This window comes from Mustela nivalis (assembly GCF_964662115.1).
Source record: "Mustela nivalis genome assembly, chromosome: 1".
Lineage (NCBI taxonomy): Eukaryota > Metazoa > Chordata > Mammalia > Carnivora > Mustelidae > Mustela > Mustela nivalis.
In genome coordinates this window covers 213,804,997-213,825,277 of record NC_139020.1, presented here as the reverse complement: position 1 = coordinate 213,825,277, position 20,281 = coordinate 213,804,997, and the positions used below count along the sequence as shown (strand labels likewise).

The window sequence follows — 20,281 nt, the reverse complement described above, 5'->3', positions numbered from 1 at the left end:
CACCTTGTCTCCCTAAGGTCCCCCTTGGCCCCCTCCCCCCACAGCCAGAGCTACGGGAGAGGCTCAGGAAAGGTGGGGACGCATCTCCCGAGAGCCTACTGTGCGCCAGGCCTTGCCATGGCTCTTGAGCCCTGGAAGCTGCTTCAAGCCTCCTAACTCTTGTCCTCAGGGTGCAGACGAGGGGCTACCTTGCCGGGGCCACACAGCATTCCAGAGGGACACCGTGCTCCCAGCTAGGATCCACAGCCAGGAACGGTCCCCCCAGCGCTTCAACCCTCTCCCATCCTAGGGCATTAACCTCCAAACCCAACCTCAGACTATAAAGAGCCTATAAACTCCCTCATCACCCGGGCCGCCGGGCCTTCATCCCAGCTCTGCCAACTGCAGCCCGCGAGACCTGGCCGGTGGCGTTCCTCTCTCTACGCCTCCCCATTTTCAGCTGGGAAACGGGACTAATTGTGCACTGATGGAGGCGGAGGAAGGAGATGCCCAGGGCTCCCTGGGAGCATCTCTAAGGGCCTGAATTATCTTGACTTTATTTATTTATTTATTGCACCCCCTGGTGGACGATTCTGGAAGTGTTCTAGCAGCCTTGGTTACATCTACCAGCACCCCAGCGACCAGACCCAAGCCCGGATGCGTCTTCGTCAAGGTCCTTATTAAGAAATAGTTAACATCCAGGGCAAGGTCCAGGGCCCGGAGAAAGTGAGGTGAAAGGGGAGGCTGGAAATTGGGAGGAGAAAGTACTTGTCCCTTCCCAGGGTAACGCAGAGCGCTGGGGTACACAGCCTCCCCTACCCAGGTCCCGGGAATGGGGTCACATGACCCCCAGAGGAGGGGTGGGGTAGTGAGGAATTCCTAGGATATGGTGCTCTCAGGGCTCAAAGTCCAGGGCTCAGGGAGCAAAATCAAGATTGCCAGGAGAGGGCCGGGGGGGGGGGGGGGGCAGGGGCGGCATCTGGGCACCGTGCAGCCTGCTCTCCCATACCTGCACGAGCATTGACCCCAACCCCAAAATCTGCCTCCCCCAGGAGGAATCTGAGTCCAAGAGACAACAGGAACCCTTCTGAACGGCTCTTATCAATTCTTTAATGCAGGTCTCGGAAAAGCAACCCCTACCCGGTGTTGGTCCCTGAGGCTGAGTGGGGCAGGGGAGGTTCTGGCCAACAGATAGCAGGGAGAGGGAAAAGAAATCAGGCAGCGGGGAGAAGTAGGGGGAGCCATGAGATGGTAAGCTTGGGGCTTTCTCCACAACCAAGAACGCGCTCCAAGTGCAAGAAGAATCACTAGCGGGACAAGTCAGGAAGGAGCCCACACATGCGCACACGGAGCCCTCCTGGCGGGGCGGGGCACGTCCCACGCTCTTCCCTGGGTGCTCTCGGTTCTACATGAAGTTGCTATGGTGGCTTCACGTCCGGGCCGTTGCTTACACGGTATGGAAGGGGCATCTCTGGGCAGCTGCCTGGAGGAAGCGAGTGTGACTCTTCACATGGCTGTGTTCGCGACCTTCCCATGGCCTCCGGACTCCTCCTCCTCCAGCTCCAGCCCTGAGTTCGTTTCTCCTTCCTTCCCAGCCGTCTTGTCCTTCTGGTCCTTTGTCACCCCTTTCCTCTCCCTCTTGCCTTCCTCACTGTAAGGATACAAAGGGCCCAGCCCACAATGAGAAACAGTCACTCCCACTTAATTGGCACCTACCTGGGCCAGGTGTTCTGCGCCTTCGCTGAATTCTCAAAACAGTCCTCAAAACGGAGGAAGCCTCGCTAGTTCCATTTCACAAAGGCAGAAGCTAAGACTCAACCACCCCAGGGATGGACAGGTGGATGGAGGTGGGTGGGAAGATGGATGAGTAGGTAGATAGGTAGAGAAGTGACCAGAAGGTTGCAGGGGAGGGTTGAATAGATACACAGCGTGGGAGGTTAATTGGAGAAAGAATGAGGGGCGGACGGCTGGTTGACAGGAGTGTGGAAGAGTGCATGGATGGATGGATCATTGGGCTCTTGGGCGCGGGAAGTGGATCGGTGGATGGACGGGTGGGTGAGGAGGTCGATGGGTGTAAGGGAATGAATGGTCGGGTGGGCGGGTGGGCGGGTGGATGGGCGATGGGCAGGTAAGTGGTTAGGTGAATGGACAGCTGCGTGGAGAGACGAATAAGTGAATGGGAAGATGCGTGAATGAGCAGGAAGAAGAGAAGGACAGATCAATGGATGGGAGTGTAAGTGGGTGGGCGGATGGCAGTGTACAAAAGATGAATGGGTCGATGGGTTACTGGGTAGGGAGACTGATGGATGAATGATGGATGGTTGGAAAGTGAGGCATGGGTGGGTGGGTGGGTGGATGGATGGATGGGTGGGTGGGTGGGTGGGTGGATGGATGGGTGGGTGGGTGGGTGGGTGGGTGGATGGATGGATGGGTGGGTGGGTGGGTGGGTGGATGGATGGGTGGGTGGGTGGGTGGGTGGGTGGATGGATGGGTGGGTGGGTGGGTGGGTGGGTGGATGGATGGGTGGGTGGGTGGGTGGGTGGGTGGATGGATGGGTGGGTGGGTGGGTGGGTGGGTGGATGGATGGGTGGGTGGGTGGGTGGGTGGGTGGATGGATGGATGGGTGGGTGGGTGGGTGGGTGGATGGATGGGTGGGTGGGTGGGTGGGTGGGTGGATGGATGGATGGGTGGGTGGGTGGGTGGGTGGATGGATGGATGGGTGGGTGGGTGGGTGGGTGGATGGATGGGTGGGTGGGTGGGTGGGTGGGTGGATGGGTGGGTGGGTGGGTGGGTGGATGGATGGATGGGTGGGTGGGTGGGTGGATGGTTGGATGGATGGGTGGGTGGGTGGGTGGATGGATGGATGGGTGGGTGGGTGGGTGGGTGGATGGATGGATGGGTGGGTGGGTGGGTGGATGGTTGGATGGATGGGTGTGTGGGTGGTTGGGTGGATGGGTGTGTGGGTGGGTGCGTGGATGGATGGAGGAATGAACGGGCAGGGAGAAAACTACCAACACAGGAGCTCAGGTGGGTTCAAGAACCTCCAGCACATCCTGGGAATGAGAATCACATTTCATAGGCCCTGCACTGGGTCTCAGACAAAGCAAATAATTGGGATTGCATCTCTCCCTCAAAATACATCTTGGGCTTGGCTGAGAATCTTCTGGTCAGGTTGGCTTCCTCCCCTCTCCTGCACTCCTATTTCCCAACCCCCAACTTTGCCCAAGCTGGGATATTACACTAAAAGGGCCCCCAGCCCTGCCTCCTCCCTGAGCCTTCCACCAGAATCATGTCTGGAACCAGTCGGGACCATAGAAAACACGGAGTCCAGGAGAGTCACCCATCCCAGATCGCATGCTCGTGCACAGACACCTACTCAATCTGACACCATGGTCTTGTTTAACAGACCTACCGTGTGCCAAGTCCCATGCTGAGCCCTGGGAACACAGCTAGGACCAAAGCTATGCTCTATTCATCTGTTGGAAACTACCAGCTAGCGTCAAGAAAGGGTGTAATGACTAAGATAATTTCGGGGCGCCTGGGTGGCTCAGTGGGTTAAGCCGCTGCCTTTGGCTCAGGTCATGATCTCAGGGTCCTGGGATCGAGTCCCGCATCAGGCTCTGTGCTCAGCAGGGAGCCTGCTTCCTCCTCTCTCTCTCTCTGCCTGCCTCTCTGCCTACTTGTGATCTCTCTCTGTCGAATAAATAAATAAAATCTTAAAAAAAAAAAAGATAATTTCAGCTGGTGGTAAGTGCAAAGAACGCACAGCTGTGGGGCACAGTGTCAGGCAGGCTGGTGGCCAGGGTGGGCTTCTTCGAGGAGGAAATATCTGAACAGGGACTGCAGGAGGAGCCAGCCAGAAGATACAGGAAAGGCTGTTCCAATCAGTGAGAATAGTGTGTACAAAGGTCCTGGGGCAGGAATGTGTTTGAGGAGTTTAAGAACAGAAAGAGGTCATCTATGCACACCCATCTCTCCTCACCCCCCCCAAGGGGGCTCCCACAAACCCCCTAGCCCTGCACACACCCACACACACTCACACAGGCAGTACCTCAGGGCTGTGTCCTGATAGGGGTTGGACACCACACCGAATGCAAACTCCTCATCCTCAGCTCTGCAAGAGATGGGGGGTGAAGGTGAGTGAAGGGCAGGAGGTCGCCTTCAGAGTCTCCCCTGGCTGGGGCACATGAACCCCACAAAACAGGGTGCCTGGGCTGCACGGCTGTCCCAGACCGTGAGGCTGTGAGGCCTGTGTGAGCAGGAGCAGGGAAATGGGGGGACAGGAGGGAGAGGACCAGAGAGAGTCAGGAAGCAGGAGGGGTGCCCAGCGCCTTGCAGAGAAGAGGAGGACAGGGACAGTGGCTGTGGGGAGCGGGGAGAGGGGCTCCCACCTCTTTTTGGAGCACCAGATGCGGTTAACCAGCATGAGGACGAAGACGATGAACAGGAACCCCACGACGGCAGCCAGGCCCACCAGCCAGGGCTTCAGGCGGTACTGCGAGGCTGTCCGGACGTAGAGCAGGTGCGACTCAGAGCTGGGGCCAGGCCAGGGGTCTGACCCCCCGGAAGGGGACAGGGGAAGGGTGCTGGGGAATGCGGATGGGGTGCTGGGTGTCAGAGACCCGTTCTAGAGAACGGGAGGGGCCCGGGAGCATCTCACGGATGCGGAGAGAGGCCCCGAGAGAGTGTGGGTACTGGGGGGGTGCTCCAAGAGGGGTCTGGCCCCCTTCCTCCTCTGCCTGCCTCTCCTGTCAGAGGTCTTGGTTCCTCATCATGAAAAATGGGGAGACGGTGAGCCTGTGGGTGAGTTCCTCCCAGGACTCTCCCCACCCCTGTCCCCCTGCCGACCGCCCCACCAGGTCCAGATCGGGTCCTACCCTGCTGAGCTTCTGCAGGTGACAGGAGCAGGGCGCTGAGTAGGAGAGGGATCTCCAAGGTCTCCATGGTCATAGAAGAGCCGCGGCGGTGCACGGTCAAGGCTGGCTGGGTGAGGCCCTGCCCGACCCCTGATAAAGCAGCAGGCAGGCCTAGGGGCGGGGCCGGTCCAGACCTGCAGGTCAGACTCTGGACCTGGTATAACAATTAACGCAGGAGTCCGGCCCCTCCACCCTGTGCCTGCCCCAGGACCCAGCCTCCAGGTCCCCCAGGCTCCGTGCTGCAGCGGCCAGGCTGAGATGGGCCTGGGCTCAGGGCCACCAGGCACCGTTATGTCTCCTTCTCTGAACACCCCACAAGAGGTCTCCGCCCCCGTTTTGCAGAGAAGGCCAAAGAAGCCAGGAGAACGGACATCACGCAGGAACAGCTGGCGCTGGGGTCTCCCCCCCCACCACCAGCTTCTATGGCCACGTCCTGGCTGCAGGACCCCTGGGGACCCACAGCCAATACTGGGATGAGCACAGGGACAAGAAGTGACGGCCACGTGCCCACTATCCATCTCCAAGCCCAGCCACGCCTTGATGGTGGGAGAATGGGGCACCCAGGTAGCTGGTGACTCAGGCTCCAGGCTCTCCTGTCCATCAACCTTGGTCCCTGGCTGATTAGATAGGGAACCCTGCCCAGGAGAAGGAGTGCCCCACCCCAGCTGCCACTGGACAGCCATGGCCCAGGCACGTGGCAGGAAGCCCCTACACCGGGAGGGGGGGCTCCCCCTCCAGCCCTGCAGGGCCCTCGGGGGCTGGGAGGGGTGCCAGCATCACTGCACACAGCTTTAAGGAGCACCTATGCATACCTGGGGACTCCCCCACTCTGAGGTCTGGCTATCATCATTGCTCAGTGGGCCATCAGGAGCGGCGGAGCTCAGGCAGCTGCCCGAAGCGAGCCTATCTCAACCCCCCAAGTGGCACCTGTGAAGCTCTGACCCTGTGCCCAGTCCTGTGCCCCCTCCGAGGGGAGGGAGGAAGCCTCAGGCACTGTCCTCCAGGAGCTCTCACGTTAGCTGGGAAGCTGGGGACCCCCTCCCCCGAGACCAACAGGTCCAGTGAGTAGAGCAGCAGAGCCGGGGAGTCTAAGAGAGGAGGTGGGGGTTGGGACTGGGGCAGATTCGGTGGAGCAGGGCCAGAACCCCATCCTGGGGCTTCGGCTTTCCTTCAAAGGCAGGTCGTGGAACTGGCCTCTTTCTGCAAAAAGTTCGCTCTGCTCCAAGCAAGTCATCTCCGGGCTTTGTGCCTCCATGTTCCCACCTGGTAAGTGGGAGTGAAAAGTCCTGGCCAGTGGGGATTAAACGGCGTAATGCGTGGAAAAGGCTCACTGAGCACAAGAGCAGGGACAGATGAAGGCCTCGGTTACCACTGTTACTCTTTGAAAATCGAGCACAGGTTGGGCGGAATCAGGCTCTGGGGCTACTGGGTCGGGGTGCGCAGGAGTGCAGAGAGTGCCAGGGATCAACCATGGGAACCCGCCAGCCAAGAAAGACAACGTTCTCTGCCAAGTCCGGCTGCTCAGGGGAGCAAGCGATCCCGCATGCACAAGTCCTGTCCACACAACTCCCAAAGGGGTTCAAACCCAGGTCCCGGGGCCAGAGGGCAGGGCCCGGCTCAGCCCAGCCTCCAGAAGGAGCTCCGAGCAGGCGGGTCCTTGAAGGCAATGGAAGAGCGGCGGGGAGGGGGGGCGGGGGCTTCTGCAGGGGCCGTATCGCCACCCCCGGCAGGGTCCTCATCCCCCCGCCAGGCCAGGGCCAGCTGGAGGTCGAGCTCCTCCAGATCCTCGCCCTCCAGGCTCGAGCGCAGCTCCCGGGGGGCGTCCTCCTGGTCTGGCTTCGGGCCAAAGGCCCAGTCTGCAATAGGACACTGGTGAGGAACCTCCCAGGGGCTCGTCCACCTTCTGTCCCCTCCCCTGCTGCGAGGGGCCCTGGAGTGCTCCCCCACACACCCGAGAGTGGCCCAACACTGTCCCAAGCCAGGCTCATGGCAGACAGCAGCTCACCCACCGGCCAGGTCATGGGCGAGGTCCTTGATGAGATGCCCCACAATGGCATAGGCCACGGCCACCACCAGGAACGCCGCCAGCAGCAGGTACAGTGCATACCTGGGCAGGCGGATGGTATCCAGAGGTGGTGGGCGGTACTCCTCATACAGCGGTGGGGCCGGGCTCCAGCCCTCCATCCCCTCCTCAACCGCCGGCCCTGACATGATGGCCACCCAGAGCAGGAGAGGCCCGGAGGTGACCCGCGTTGCGGAAGTATTTAGGGGCTTTGGGTAAGAGGATTGGGGCTCCTCCAAGGCCACCATCTGCCTGGATTAATCACAGCGCAAATCGCTTCCGCCCAGTGCCCCCCCCCCCATTTGGCTACTTTGCATATCCATCCCCACCCCAGGGCCTTTGCTTGAGCTGTTTGGTCTCCTGGGAAAATCCCTACCTTCATGGAGATGACATTCAAGATGATCTTAGAGTAAGTGATGTATTGGCTTAGAAAGTGAAGAGTGTTACTGGGGTGGCTCAGTCAGTTGGGCTTCTGACTCACGATTTCAGCTCAGGTCATGATCGTGGGTCCTGGGATCGAGGAAGAAGTCGGGTTCCGTGCTCAGCAGGGAGTCTACTTCTCTCCCTTCCCCACCACCCTGCTTATGCACGTGTGTGCATATGTGTGTGCACAGTCTCTTTCTAATATATATAAATAAAATCTAAAAAAAAAAAAGTGGTATTGGAGCGGTGGTACCAGGGTCTAAGGGTTGGGACTACTAAGAGGGGAGTTCAAGCTTAAAATAGGGTGTCCAAGGCCATATAGAAATACATGTGAGCAGAGACCCAGAGGGGAAGGGAAGCAGGTATGGGAGTACCAGAGGGAAGAAAAGTCCAGGCAGAGGGCACAGCACGTGCAAAGGCCCTGGGGAAGGACTGAGCCTGGTGTGTTGGAGAAGAGCAAGGAGGCCTGCGTGCCTGGAGCAGAGTGAGCAACAAAGCGAGAGGGAGGAGAGGTCAGGGAGCCCCCCACCCCTCCTGCAGCATCCAACCACAGTTAGGAATGATGCGGATTTACCCTGTGTATGAAGAGCTTCGTACCATGGCTGGTGTGCAGCGGGTGCTCAGTTCACTCACATACAGATTGGGCACTTCCTGCTCGAACTCACAACCTGGCAAGTCACGCAGGGCCTTGAGGGGCAGGGGAGAATGTGAGCTTTTATCCTGACCGAGAGGGTAGCCCTGGAGGGCTGTGGGCAGAGGAGGGCTCACTTGCCCACAGGTGGCCTCTGGTGGCCGCTGCGGAGACGACAGACGCTGAGGGGTGAGGACCGCAGCCAGGACGGCAGGCTGGAAGGGACTGCGCCGGTCCAGCTGAATGAGCGGGGCTGGACACCCCCCACCCCGAGGCATAAGAGGGGCTGCCCTTTACTGTTTTGTCCGATTTTTTTCCTTGCCATTACAAACACTGTTGCGACCGGCGCTTCTTTTCCACTTTCCGAAGTTAGATCACTTCTCGCGCGGGCTTCCCTGCTGTACTCCGCGTCGGAGGACAAGCCGAGTCCTTCTTAAGCGGGGCGTCTCTCCCCCAGCCATGCCCAGGGCGCTTCCCCGCACCTGCCAGGTGTCTACTCGCACGTCACCACCTGAGCCCCTGGCCACGCCTCCTAAGACTTCACATCGCCCTTGAACCCTGCGGCTTACCAGGTGTCACCACCTGTCGCGCATTTTCCGTATTTATTGCTTGTCTGACTCCCTCAGACAACCAGGTTGTGAGGTTTTCGAGGGTAAGGATGGCAGGCTGTCTCGTCCTCAGCCCCCATTAACTATTTGTTAAGTGAACGATGAACGAACGACTCCATCGGGTCGGAAAAAAAGGACCCGCGTCCTCCCTTCCCCGGCTGCAGTCCAGGCACCTGACGCCATCGGCCACGCCCCCCGGACTCGACCACGCCCCAGGACCGCGGCGCCTGCTCCGCGCCGGGCTCCGGACGGAATTGGCACAAACCATTTTCACGTACCTGGGGGGGGAGAGAGTGGGAGGGAATGCCTTCCGAGGAAAGAGTGGACGTTGCCCTTCCCTTCCCTGAGGGACGCCCTTAGACGCCGTCTTCTGTGTGAGTGTGAGCTGTGGCACCGATGCCGACTCGTGCTTCCAGACCTCCCTCCTGCCGCGTGGACACCCCCCCCCAGCGCTGCGTTGGTGCCGGCCAGCCCGGTCACGTGGGCGAGAAAATGGCGGCCCCCAGAGGGCGCCGCGAGCGTCGCGGTTGGTGAATTGAAGGTAGCGGCGGTGAGAGCGGGTGGACTCGGCGGTCTCGTCCGTCTCGTCCTCCCGGAGCGCGTTTGGGCGTTTCGGCGGCAGGGAGCACGGTGCGTGGCCTGGGCCAGGCGGGCAGGTACGGTGGGGGGGGGGGGGCCTCGTGGGGAGGTCCCGTCTCTAGGATTGATTGGTTGGGGGGATCGGGGAGCATCTTCCTGAGGGGTGTCGAGTCCCGGCGAGCTCTTTCCCCAGGTTCTGGGGACCCTGTTTCGCCGGGGATTGGATTCGCAGGTTGGGGGGGACCCCGGGAGCCAGCGCGTGTCGGAAGGGGTGATCTCTTTCTCGAGTTTTGGGAAAACCAACGGTACGAGGGATCCAGTACTTGGGGGCCCGCGTAGACAGATCTTGAGGCATCCGGTAACTCGGGGTCTCTTCCAAGGGGAGGGATCCTGCGAGCATCCCTGGGGGAATCCTGTGTTGGGACGACCCCTTTCTGGGGGAGAGTTGGTTCCCAGAGATGTTTTTGTTGGGAATTCTTACTTAGTTTAGACAGGTCTCGGGTGGGGGCGGGAGGTCAAGGAGCCCAGTCTCCCCTTTCTCCGTCCCTTACTGGCTCATCAAGAGGCTTTTATAGGAGTGAGCGGATTCCAGATTCTGCTTTGGTTAGGGGCTGATCCCCTCAACCCCACGCCCACACCCTTGCCCTGCTTCCCACTGAAGAACGTGCTAAAGGTATGAGCCGTGGGCTTCCAGGAGGCTAGGGGAGCCCTCCTTGGTACAGAGAGGTAGGTTTGGGGCTCTCTGCAGGAACATTTAATACTAGCTCTGGTTTGTCGAGTGCATACTAGGTGCTCCGTGAACACGCTTTTTTCTTTCTTTCTTTCTTTCTTTTTTTAAGATTTTAACTTTCTTTCTTTCTTTAAGATTATAGTTTTTAAGTCATCTCTACACGCAATGTGGGGCTCGAACTCACAACCTTAAGTTCGAGAGTCAAATGCTCCATGGACCCAGCCAGCCAGGCACCCCTCCGTGAGCACACCATCACTCGCAGTAACTGTGAGGTCCAGGTGCCCCTCCTACCCACCTTGCGAATGCAGTGGGTGTTCAGTTCACTCAAAGACAGTTTGGGCACTTCCTGCCATGGGGACAGATCCCAGGCTAGGCCGTGAGGACACAGCAGTGCACAAAGTAGCATAGATACCTCTGGGTGTGTGTGTGTGTGTGTGTGTGTGTGTGTGTGTGTATACGTATGTACATGTGATTTCTTTATTTTTTTAAAAAAATTTTGTTTATTTATGTGACAGAGAGGACACACATGCACAAGTGGGGAGATAGAGAGAAGCAGGCTCTCCACTGAACAGGGAGCCCCATACAGGGCTCAATCCCAGGGCTCTGGGATCAAGACCTGAGCCGAAGCCAGATGCTTCACCGACTGAGCCACCCAAGTGCCCCCAGATTTCTCTTTAATTATATATATAAGGTCCTGTCCTCCAAGCACTGATTTTCTAGAGTAAGAAACTGATCCGTGAAATACCCCGAACTCCGGGTGCTGTTAAATGCGCAGGGAAGCCGAAGGGGAGTGTGGCACAGAGAGGGCTTACGTGGCTACAGCCGGGTGCTCAGAGAGTTCCTGCCTCCACAATGAATATCTGAGCAGAGACTCGAAGGAAACCCAACTTGTGAGCTATTTATAGTTTTCTTCCAAATGCAGAGACCAAGCCCAGAGACCTTTGCCCCAGTTCGGGTCTAGCCCTGGAGATCTGCAGCAGATCCCATAGCCGGAGCTGCCCTGTCGGCCAGATTTCCCCTCGTTCCCAGGAATCTGAGGACTCTGGGGCTGGGTGGGCCATGAAGGGCCTTTTCCGCGTGTCTTGAAGGTGATCCTGCAGAGCCCGGGAGTCAGGAGTCCTGGGCCCTATTTGCCCTTGGCATGCCGTGTGACCCCACGCAAGTCGCTGCTCATCCGTGTAGCAGGGTCCAAGCTCGGGGCCCCTGATGCCCGGCCGGCTCACTCACTCCTGGCTTCTGTGGTTTCTGGTGCTCTCCCTGGATTGCTCAGGCAGCTTCCCCTCCCTCCCGAAGCCCGGTGCTGGCGCTGCAGGGAGCCAGGGGCTACGGCGTGCCACGGCATGCTTTACGAAGCGTCCCCTAGGTCTTCGCTGGTCCAGAGGACAGAGATGGCGCCCCTCCTCCCAGCCCAGGCTGTGTCATTTTGTCTCCGTCCGTCCACTCAACCTAGTATTTGTGGCCTAGAGCTTGACTGTGGAGCCCAGCTCCCTGGATTTATGACTCCTCGCTCAGCTTGTAAGCGAGTTACTAACCTGCGTGTCTGCATTCTCGCCTGTAAAAAGGTGACAAGCCTGGTGCCCATCTCAGAGGTTTATGGGGAGAGGTAAATGAGTTTAGGAGTGTGAGTGGCTTAGCAGAGGGGTCTGGCACATAGTAGGTCCTCTGTGAATGTCAGCTGCTGTTACTGGTAGGACTGGTTTTTATTGAATGCCTACTAAGTGCTGGGAATATAGTGGCAACAAAGATAGTCTCGGTCCCTGCCTTCAGAGTTCTGATGAGGGCGCCTGGGTGGCTCAGTGGGTTAAGCCACTGCCTTCGGCTCAGGTCATGATCTCAGGGTCCTGGGATTGAGTCCCGCATCGGGCTCTCTGCTCAGCAGGGAGCCTGCTTCCTCCTCTCTCTATCTCTGCCTGCCTCTCTGCCTACTCGTGATCTCTGTCTGTCAAATAAATAAATAAAATCTTTAAAAAAAAAAAAAAAAGAGTTCTGATGAAGGGTAAGACCCACTATAGGCAGCTGAGCTGGTAAATGTCCTATATGGTATCTCGTAGGGGTAAGGGCTCTGAAGAAAAGTAGAACAAGGGAAAAGAATAATAGGGATGACTGTAATCAGGGAAGGCTTCCCTGAGAAGGTGACATTTGAGACCCAAAAAGTGAGAGGGTGAGCATGGGGGGGTAAGCATTTGGGGAGGAGTGTTCCTGAGGATGAGAACATCCCATGCAAAGGTCCTGGGGTAGGCCTAGTATGTTGGAGGAACAGCCAGGAGGCCTATGTCACTGGAGCTGAATGAGCAAGGGGCAAGGGGTAGAGGGGGAGGAGAGGAGAGGGCTGGCAGGGGTCAGGGCAGGGCCTTCGGGACCGTGAGGGAGTTTGGAATAACGAGGTGCTGTAGGAGGATTGTGCAAGGGTCCAGTTTACGTGCGGAAAGCATTCGTGCCTCAGTTTCCTGTCATGTAGCGAATTGCCCCACAGTTAGCAGCTCTGAGCAACAGCAGACACGCTCTCCCACAGTCTGTGCGGGGGATCTGCGCCTGGTCACCAGGAGCTTCCGGGTCTGCTCTCTCGTGAGGTCGCAGTCGGGACACTGCTGGGGCTGCCTCGGCTGGAGGCTGGACAGGGGCTGGAGGAGCTGCCCTCAGCTGCCCGCTCGCATGTGGCCGGGGGCCAGAGGCCTCGGTCCCTCACCCCGTGGGGCCCTACATAGGGCAAGGAGGACACCGCGGCGTCTCTCGTCACCCGCTCTCAGAAGCCGGCCCGTCACTGCTTCCACACCTGATGGCTCGCACCGGTCAAGCCTCTTTGGTATAGGAGGGGCTGCAGGGAGCGGGGGCCGTAGGGGCCCCACAGCCCGTCCTGTGACCATGTGGAGGGCAGGACAGCAGAAGTCATTGCTGACGCACAGGCGAGAGGGCCAGGGAGGGGACGTAGCAAGTCGGAGGCCACGCCGCAGGTGGCCGGGCCAAGCTGGGCCTTCAGCCCAGACGCCCGCCCCACCTGGGTCCGAGCTCTTAAATGAACGAATCCGCCAGTGGATGAAGAACACCCCGCTCGGGGGCGCCTGGGGGGCTCAGTGTGTTAAACCTCTGCCTTCAGCTCAGATCATGATCTCAGGGTCCTGGGATCGAGCCCCGCATCGGGCTCTCTGCTCAGCGGGGAGCCTGCTTCCTCCTCTCTCTCTGCCTGCCTCTCTGCTTACTTGCGATCTCTCTGTCAAATAAATAAATAAATCTTTAAAAGAAAAAGAACACCTCACCCAGGCTCCTGGCTTTCTGCCCGTAGGTTCTGGCACCCGGGAGCCCCCGCTTTCAGCTCAGGTGGGGCTGCGGAAGGCCCGTGGGCAGGAGGGCGCGGCGCGCCATGGTGACAGAGCAGGAAGTGGAGGCCATCGGCCGGACGCTGGCGGACCCCCAGCAGCCCCTGCAGGCCCGCTTCCGGGCGCTCTTCACCCTCCGCGGGCTCGGGGGTCCCGGAGCCATCGCCTGGATCAGCCGGGCCTTTGGCGACGACTCCGCGCTGCTCAAGCATGAGCTGGCGTACTGCCTGGGCCAGATGCAGGACCCCCGGGCCGTCCCTGTGCTGCTGGACGTGCTGCGGGACACCCGGCAGGAGCCCATGGTGCGCCACGAGGCCGGTGAGTGGCCAGGGGTGGGGGTGCGCCGGACCTTCTGCCTCGTGTGCCCCCTCTCCCTCCCACGCGATCTAGAGCAGGGCTTGGTGGCCTTTGCCTGGAAAGGGCAGGTGGCAAGGTGTCCGTGGGCCGGACAGCCTCTGTTGCCAAGACTCACCTCTGCCCTCGTGATTAAGTCGCCGTAAACTGCCGTCCGCAGAGAGGCATGGCCACGTGCTGGTGGGACTCTGTGGGCTCTATGGACTCTACGGGTTTGAATTCCGGAGGTTTCACACGGCAGGAAATATCCCTTTCATTTAAAAAAAAAATATATATATATATATTGTTTTTTTCAAGATTTTATTTGCAGTCTTCCCTTTACCTGACATGGGACTCGAACTCAGGACCCCAAGAGTCGCGTGCTCTCCTGACTGAGCCAGTTGGGCGCCTGTAAAGACATTTAACAACGTGAAACAGGGCACCTGGGTGGCTCAGTGGGTTAAATGTCTGCCTTCGGCTCAGGTCATGATCTCAGGGTCCTGGGATCGAGCCCCGCATTGGGCTCTCTGCTCAGCGGGGAGCCTGCTTCTCCCTCTCCTTTATTTTGAAAGATTTTATTTATTTGGCAGAGAGTGAGTGCGCACAAGCAGGGGAGCGGCAGCAGGAGAGGGAGCCCGGTTCCGTGCTCCGGCTCCAGTGCGTGGGTCACAGATAGAAGCAAAGCTGGAGGACGGGTGGGCACAAAGGAGGTGGTGTTGCTGGTTCCCCCCTCCGGCCCCCCCATCCGCACCCCACCCCAACCTGTCTGCAGCACTTTCCAACCAACCGTGAGCTGTCTGTGTGGTTCTTCTCAGGCGAGGCCCTGGGGGCCATCGGGAACCCCGACGTTCTGGAGGTCCTGAAGCAGTACTCCTCCGACCCTGTCATCGAGGTACCGTGGCCTGACCCCTGGCCCCAAGCCCCCCCTCCCCCACGGGGACCAGCCTCCCCCTGTGTCTGGTTGCCAGGGCGATCGCTCTGCCAGGGTCCTGGTCAACAGGGCGACAGCCAGGTGGTCGCGGGCCACTGCCCTGCTCGGCAAAACCAAACCGATGCCCTGCCCGGCTGAGCCACCTCGCCTCGCCCAGTCTCCCCACTGTCTGCCTCCCTTCCTTCTCCGCGGACAGCCTTACTGAGACAGAACGCACATAACGTGAAGTTCGCCCTCTGAAGGGGTACGCTTTGGTGGTGTCTAGAGCATCCACAGAGGTGTGCCACCCTCTCCTAATTCCAGAACATTCCATTGCCGCCAAAGAATCCCCATCCCCATCAGCGGTCACTCCCCGTCCCCTCCCCATCCACGGTCCCCACGAGCCCCCGTTCCCGTCCGTGGAGGAGCCTGGTCTGGACGTGTCACACGCGCGGACTCACACCCCGTGTGGCCTCCTGTGTCTGGTTCCCTCCCTGCGCGTCGTGGGCTCGGGGTCTGCCCCGGGGCTGCATGGGAGGGCCTTGCCCTGTTCCGGCTGATACTCCCGGGCCCACATCTTGTCCTGCTGACGGACATTTGGGTTGTTCCCCCTTCCCGGCCCCCTGAACCATGCTGCTGCGAGCTGCGTACCGGTTTCCGCGTGGACGTGTGTGCCCGCCTGCTGCTTCTCGCCGCCAGGCCTCAGCCCCAGACTCCTCTCGGCCCCAAGAGCGGAGGTCTCCTAACCTCAGACCTAAAGCACTCACGTTTCCTAACTACCTCAAGGACGGAGCCCCAGGTTCTCGCCGCCTCTCGCGGGGCTGAGCAGTCCGGCCTGGCCTCGTCCTCCACACGGTCCCGAGGGAGGGACTCCGCGCCGCCGCCTGCACCTGCAGCGGTCCCCGCTCCTGTGCTCCCTCGTCACACACGTCCCTGTGGGTTTCTCTCCGGCCAGAATGACTAGAGCCCCCGAGGGTGGGGAGGGGGTCCCCATGGCCACCGGGCACCCGTGTCCCCGCAGGTGGCGGAGACGTGCCAGCTGGCCGTCCGGCGGCTGGAGTGGCTGCAGCAGCACGGCGGGCAGCCAGCGGCCGCAGGGCCCTACCTGTCCGTGGACCCCGCTCCTGCCGCCGAGGAACGCGACGTGGGGCGGCTGCGGGAGGTGTTGCTGGACGAGGCCCGGCCCCTCTTCGACCGCTACCGAGCCATGTTCGCCCTGCGGGATGCCGGCGGCGAGGAGGCCGCCTTGGCGCTGGCCGAGGGTGAGTTGGGGGCGGGCGTCACGGGCAGGGCGCCGGGGGGTGCTCAGGAGCTGCGTCTGTGAAACGGGGCAGCAGGGTGACCAGGGAATGAGCGTCCGGGCCCTGCGGGCGGGCAGCCTTCCCTCCAGCTCTCCGTGGGAAGCCGAGGCCAGAAAGGCGGGGGAGTGGCCAGGGCAGACGGCGGCTGGGGAGCCGCGGACGTGGGAGGCGACCCCTGGCAGCGCGGCTCCGGCTTCCTGGGCCCGTTTCTGCTACTGTGACTTGAGTCGCCCTCATCCCGGCTCTGCAGGGAGCTCTCTGCAGGCCTCTCCCCGGACAGTCGTGGTCCCCTGTGCCCCCTGCCCGGGGTGTGCCCGCAGAGGGCTTGGAGTCCTCTCTGCACTCCCAGAACTTCCTGTTTGGAAGGGAGATGCCAGCTGGTCAGCTGGCCCCTGGGCCGCGGGGTGGGGGTCCCAGGGGTTGCCGGGCAGCAGGAACACAGCGGGGCTGGGTGGTGTTTGGGAGTGGGGGCCACAGGCAGGTGGCCTTGAGCCCTGGCCCAGCCTCAGGGTTCTCTGGTCCTGAGCAGTCACAGCGCCCCTCCTGGTGGTGGTTTCCCCTTCAGCATAAAGCATGACCTGTCTTGTGCCTCTGACAGTTTCCTCATTAAACACTCAAGAGCATAACAGAGGCTCAAGGAGAGGCGGGAGCCGCTGTCAGGGGACCTTGGGCCCGGGAAGGCCACACCTGCCCGTCTGGCCTTGCTGTGTTCCCAGGGCCTGTTGGCGGGAGCTTACTACCCGGCTCTGCTCTCTCCGGCTTCTCCTGCCGCTCTGGCTGCCGGTCCCTCCCCCCGAGCCGCACTGACCACCGGGGCTGGGGCGGGGTTTCCTGGGCACAGGGTGCCCCCGTCCACCTCTCCTGGTCCTTCGTGCCCACAGGCCTGCAGTGCGGCAGTGCCCTCTTCCGCCACGAGATCGGCTACGTCCTGGGCCAGCTGCAGCACGAGGCGGCCGTGCCCCAGCTGACGGCGACCCTGGCCCAGCAGGCCGAGAACCCCATGGTGCGGCATGAGTGCGCCGAGGCCCTGGGAGCCATCGCCCGGCCTGCCTGTCTGGCTGCCCTGCGGGCCCACGCGGCCGACCCGGAGCGCGTGGTGCGGGAGAGCTGCGAGGTGGCCCTGGACATGTACGAGTATGAGACCGGGTCAGCCTTCCAGTATGCCGACGGGCTGGAGCAGCTGCGGGCAACCCCTCCTAGAGCCAGCCGCCTGCCCTGAGGGGCTCGGCACGAGAGCTTGTGCGACTAGGTCCGGCTTCCCCGTCCCCCCAGCTGTCTGCTTGGCCCGATCTGGCTGCTTTTGCGTCCTGACTCCCCCGAGGCCAGCCGGAGGTGTCCCATGTCCCCCACGGAGGGGGGCCTGGCAGAGGGCTGCACACCCAGGTTTCTGCTTATGGGATTGGGGTATCAGCATGGGAGCGGGAGTCTGAGGGGTTGTTGGGATTGGGGTTGCCCTGACCCAGCCTCTCGAGGAACCAGGGGTGCCCTGAAAGGCGCTGTGGGCAAACCCAACCCCACTGGGCCTGGGCAGAGGCTGGGGCTTCCAAGGGTTGCCCCTGGGGCCTCTGACTCCCCAGCCCGGGACAAGGCAGGGTGGGGAGGTTGTTAGAGGCTCAGGGGCTGGGGAGGGACAAGCAGATCCCAGGGTCCAAATGAACAATTAAATTATTTTGACCAAGACGTGACTCTCAGAAAATGTGGGGGGCTCTGTAGCAGGCTCATGTCAAGGACCGCCTCGGGGAGGGGGTCGGGGTGTTCACAGAGCTCCAGGCCCATGCTCTGGTTTCCTCTCCAGCCAGCCCACTCCCCGGGTGCTGGGGGAAACAGCCCCCAGCCTGGCCTACCCGCCCCCCTCATTCTCACCCAGCCCTGTGGGGGTTTAGTGGTATGGCTAAGAGCCCGGGCGTGGGTCCCCTTCCCGGCCACCCGCCTCGTCCAGTGAGGCGTGGAACACCCTCTTTGACGGTCATAAAATGGGTGTGGCCATAGGGCCTAAGCTCACGTGGGACACATTCATCTGCTGCTGTCTGCCGGCCGGCGACATCCCTGACGGGTCACACGAGGGCGTAGATGCCCAGAGTGGGGGTCCTTGGGCACCGTGATCGTGAGCTGGGTCTGCCACACGGATGCCCTGTGCCCCCGGGCCTTCTGACACCAGGCGCACCGGGTCTCCGCCCAGGCAACTCACGTCTCCGTGGGTGTCCTGCAGGTCGACGCAGTTCTGCCGCTCACCGCCCGAATTCACACAGGCCCCCGGGCCCCTCCCCACCGGTGATTTGCTGGCGCAGCTCCCAGAGCGCAGGAAAGCCCTTGACTTGCCCGCTTCATAGAAAGAATGTCACAAGCAGCCGGACGAAGTGTCCTGGGTCTGGGGACTTCCTCCCGTGGAGTCTGGGGCACAGCCCCTCCGTTCCTGGGGGCGCTCACCCACCCCGCAGCTTTCTGAGCCCCTCAGGGGTTTTGTGGAGGCTCCGTGGGCCACAAGATTGATTCAGTCGGTGGCCGTTGGTGATTCCCTCTCCTCCAGGGTCAAGGATGTGGCCGGAAGTGCCTGCACTGCTAGCCCCATCCTGAAGTCACCTGGGAGCCTGCGGCCCTGGCCTGGTTGGCGAGTGCAGGTGCCGTGGGCAGGCCTTCCTCTGGCCCTTGCCTCTCTGGAAGTTACGGGCTTTTTTAAAACTTCATTTTTATTTATTTTAGAGAGAGTGGCGGGGAGGGGCAGAGAGAGAGCCCCAAGCCGACTTCGTAATGGGCACTTAGTCGATCCCGGACCCCAAGATCACGACCTGAGCTGAAGCCAGGAGTCAGTCACCCAACCGACTACCAGGCTCCCTGGAGAAGTTACAGACTTTTTTTTTTTTTTTTAAGATTTCTTTTTTTTTTTTTATTTTTTAAAGATTTTATTTGTTTATCAGAGAGAGAGAGAGAGCACAGGCAGACAGAATGGCAGGCAGAGGCAGAGGGAGAAGCAGGCTCCCTGACGAGCAAGGAGCCCGATGTGGGACTCGATCCCAGGACGCTGGAATCATGACCTGAGCCGAAAGCAGCTGCTTAACCAACTGAGCCACCCAGGCGTCCCGGAAGTTACAGACTTTTAAAAGGGGCTGGAGCCCAGAGCCTGGGACACACATGCCCCACTACCTCAGTGTCCCGGGCACCTTGCCCACGGGCCCACCAGCCACCCTCCCTGCTCTCGTCAGATGGACCTGTGCCCAGCAGCAGAGACCAGTGGGAATTTCTTAAAAACAAGGGAGAATCAACTGACAGCCTTCCTGACCTCATGGCTTCGCCAGGTTCCGTCTCCCGCCCACTTTCTGCTTCTCTCCAGCAAGAGGCCCAGAAGAGCCAAACCCTGACTGCCGCCCATGGCTCGCCTCCCCCACTGCTGCAGGAGGCTCTGCTCTCCTGTCCCCAGACCTGTCACAGTCTCTGTCCTCCTCCCCCTCACCGTGGGGTCTCCTCTGGCCAGCCCCCAGCCTCCTGGAGCTCCTCAGGGACCAGGCTCCTCTGCCACCCCTCCCCCATGCCCAGGCTGGGCCCTCGAGCCTCAGTGGTCAGCTCATGCACTGCCCCCCCCCCAGCCCCATGTCTACAGCAGAGTGATGCCCAGCGCTCTCCTGGGCTCCCAATGTGGGGTCTAGCTGCCCCCCTATGTCTCCACTTGGATATTGGCGAGGTACCCCAAACATAGCGTGCCCTCAGGATTCCCCACATTACCGCCCAAAGCTGTTCCCACAGGAAGTGAGAACGCTCATTCCGGGGTTCAGCCTAAAAACATCCGGGTTGGATCCGTTTAATATTGGCCCCAGATCTGTCCACCTCTCCTCCCTCCTGTGCCCCCAGTCACCATCGCCACCTGCCTGGACCCGCACCACCCCCTCTGCACCTCCCCCCCACCCCCATTTCCCTTCCCTGAGTCCGCCCTCTCCGCAGCGGCCGCCAGAGGGAGCCGGAGAGCACTCAGGGCTGCCCTCCCCGCGTGGGCGGGGGCTGGGGAGCCCAAGTCCTCCCCAGGGCCCTCAACCGGCCCTGCCCGGTCCCTCCCCGTGGCACCCTCTGCTCCAGCCAATCAGGCCTCCTCAGTGTCCTTGCAAGGGCCAGGCCCAGTCCTGCCCCAGGACTTCTGCGTGCGCTGTTGACCGGGAACCTTTTTCCCTCCAGGTACCTCCCCTCTCCGCGAGGCTCTCCTGAGCACCTGGGTTGAAATCCTGACCTCACTCCCAGTGTCCCTGTGTGCCGTTCCCTGTTTTCTTTGCCTCCATAACATCTGTAGTTGCCGTACCCTTTTCTTGATTAGTTCATGGCCTGGTTTCTCCACGGCAATAAGAGCAGCGGCTTTGTCTGCGCTGTGGCCGGGATGGGTCGGAGGCGTGGCGGTGCAGCGGCACCACGGAAGACACCGATGAAGCCACCATCTATAGCGTCCACCGTTCCCGGAGCGCAAATCTCCCCGCCGAGCACCAAGCATGCCGCTGCTGGCCGTGACTTCTGTAGT

General features: G+C 60.7%; 4 protein-coding genes across 6 annotated transcripts in view; 2 read left to right on the top strand and 2 right to left on the bottom strand.

The window, feature by feature from the left end:
- The window catches only part of CELF5 (CUGBP Elav-like family member 5), a gene marked incomplete at its 5' end in the record, with an annotated part of 201,459 nt that overhangs the window by 159,769 nt on the left and 21,409 nt on the right, over positions 1-20,281 (top strand). The gene's annotated exons all lie outside the window — the stretch shown is intronic.
- On the bottom strand, positions 1,073-5,024 carry LOC309867719 (small integral membrane protein 24-like). Its single transcript, XM_082736786.1, has 4 exons — positions 4,857-5,024; positions 4,371-4,482; positions 4,031-4,093; positions 1,073-1,630 (listed from the first exon to the last, which is right to left on the bottom strand). The coding sequence occupies exons 1-4, from the start codon at positions 4,927-4,929 to the stop codon at positions 1,486-1,488; spliced, it is 393 nt and encodes a 130-aa protein (XP_082592912.1). The 5' UTR covers positions 4,930-5,024; the 3' UTR covers positions 1,073-1,485.
- On the bottom strand, positions 6,257-8,792 carry SMIM44 (small integral membrane protein 44). Its single transcript, XM_082736776.1, has 2 exons — positions 6,905-8,792; positions 6,257-6,751 (listed from the first exon to the last, which is right to left on the bottom strand). Exons 1-2 carry the CDS (start codon positions 7,203-7,205, stop codon positions 6,513-6,515), a joined length of 540 nt encoding a protein of 179 aa, XP_082592902.1. The 5' UTR covers positions 7,206-8,792; the 3' UTR covers positions 6,257-6,512.
- DOHH (deoxyhypusine hydroxylase) lies at positions 9,081-17,466 on the top strand. Of its 3 annotated transcripts, XM_082736683.1 has the most exons (6): positions 9,088-11,708; positions 11,924-12,392; positions 12,935-13,560; positions 14,391-14,467; positions 15,507-15,747; positions 16,668-17,466. In XM_082736683.1, the coding sequence occupies exons 3-6, from the start codon at positions 13,287-13,289 to the stop codon at positions 17,003-17,005; spliced, it is 930 nt and encodes a 309-aa protein (XP_082592809.1). In that variant the 5' UTR covers positions 9,088-11,708; positions 11,924-12,392; positions 12,935-13,286; the 3' UTR covers positions 17,006-17,466. The 3 variants fall into 3 exon arrangements, with proteins under 3 accessions (XP_082592807.1, XP_082592808.1, XP_082592809.1); XM_082736681.1 differs by lacking the exon at positions 11,924-12,392 and having other exon boundaries at positions 9,081-9,275; positions 13,209-13,560; XM_082736682.1 differs by lacking the exon at positions 11,924-12,392 and having other exon boundaries at positions 9,087-9,249; positions 13,209-13,560.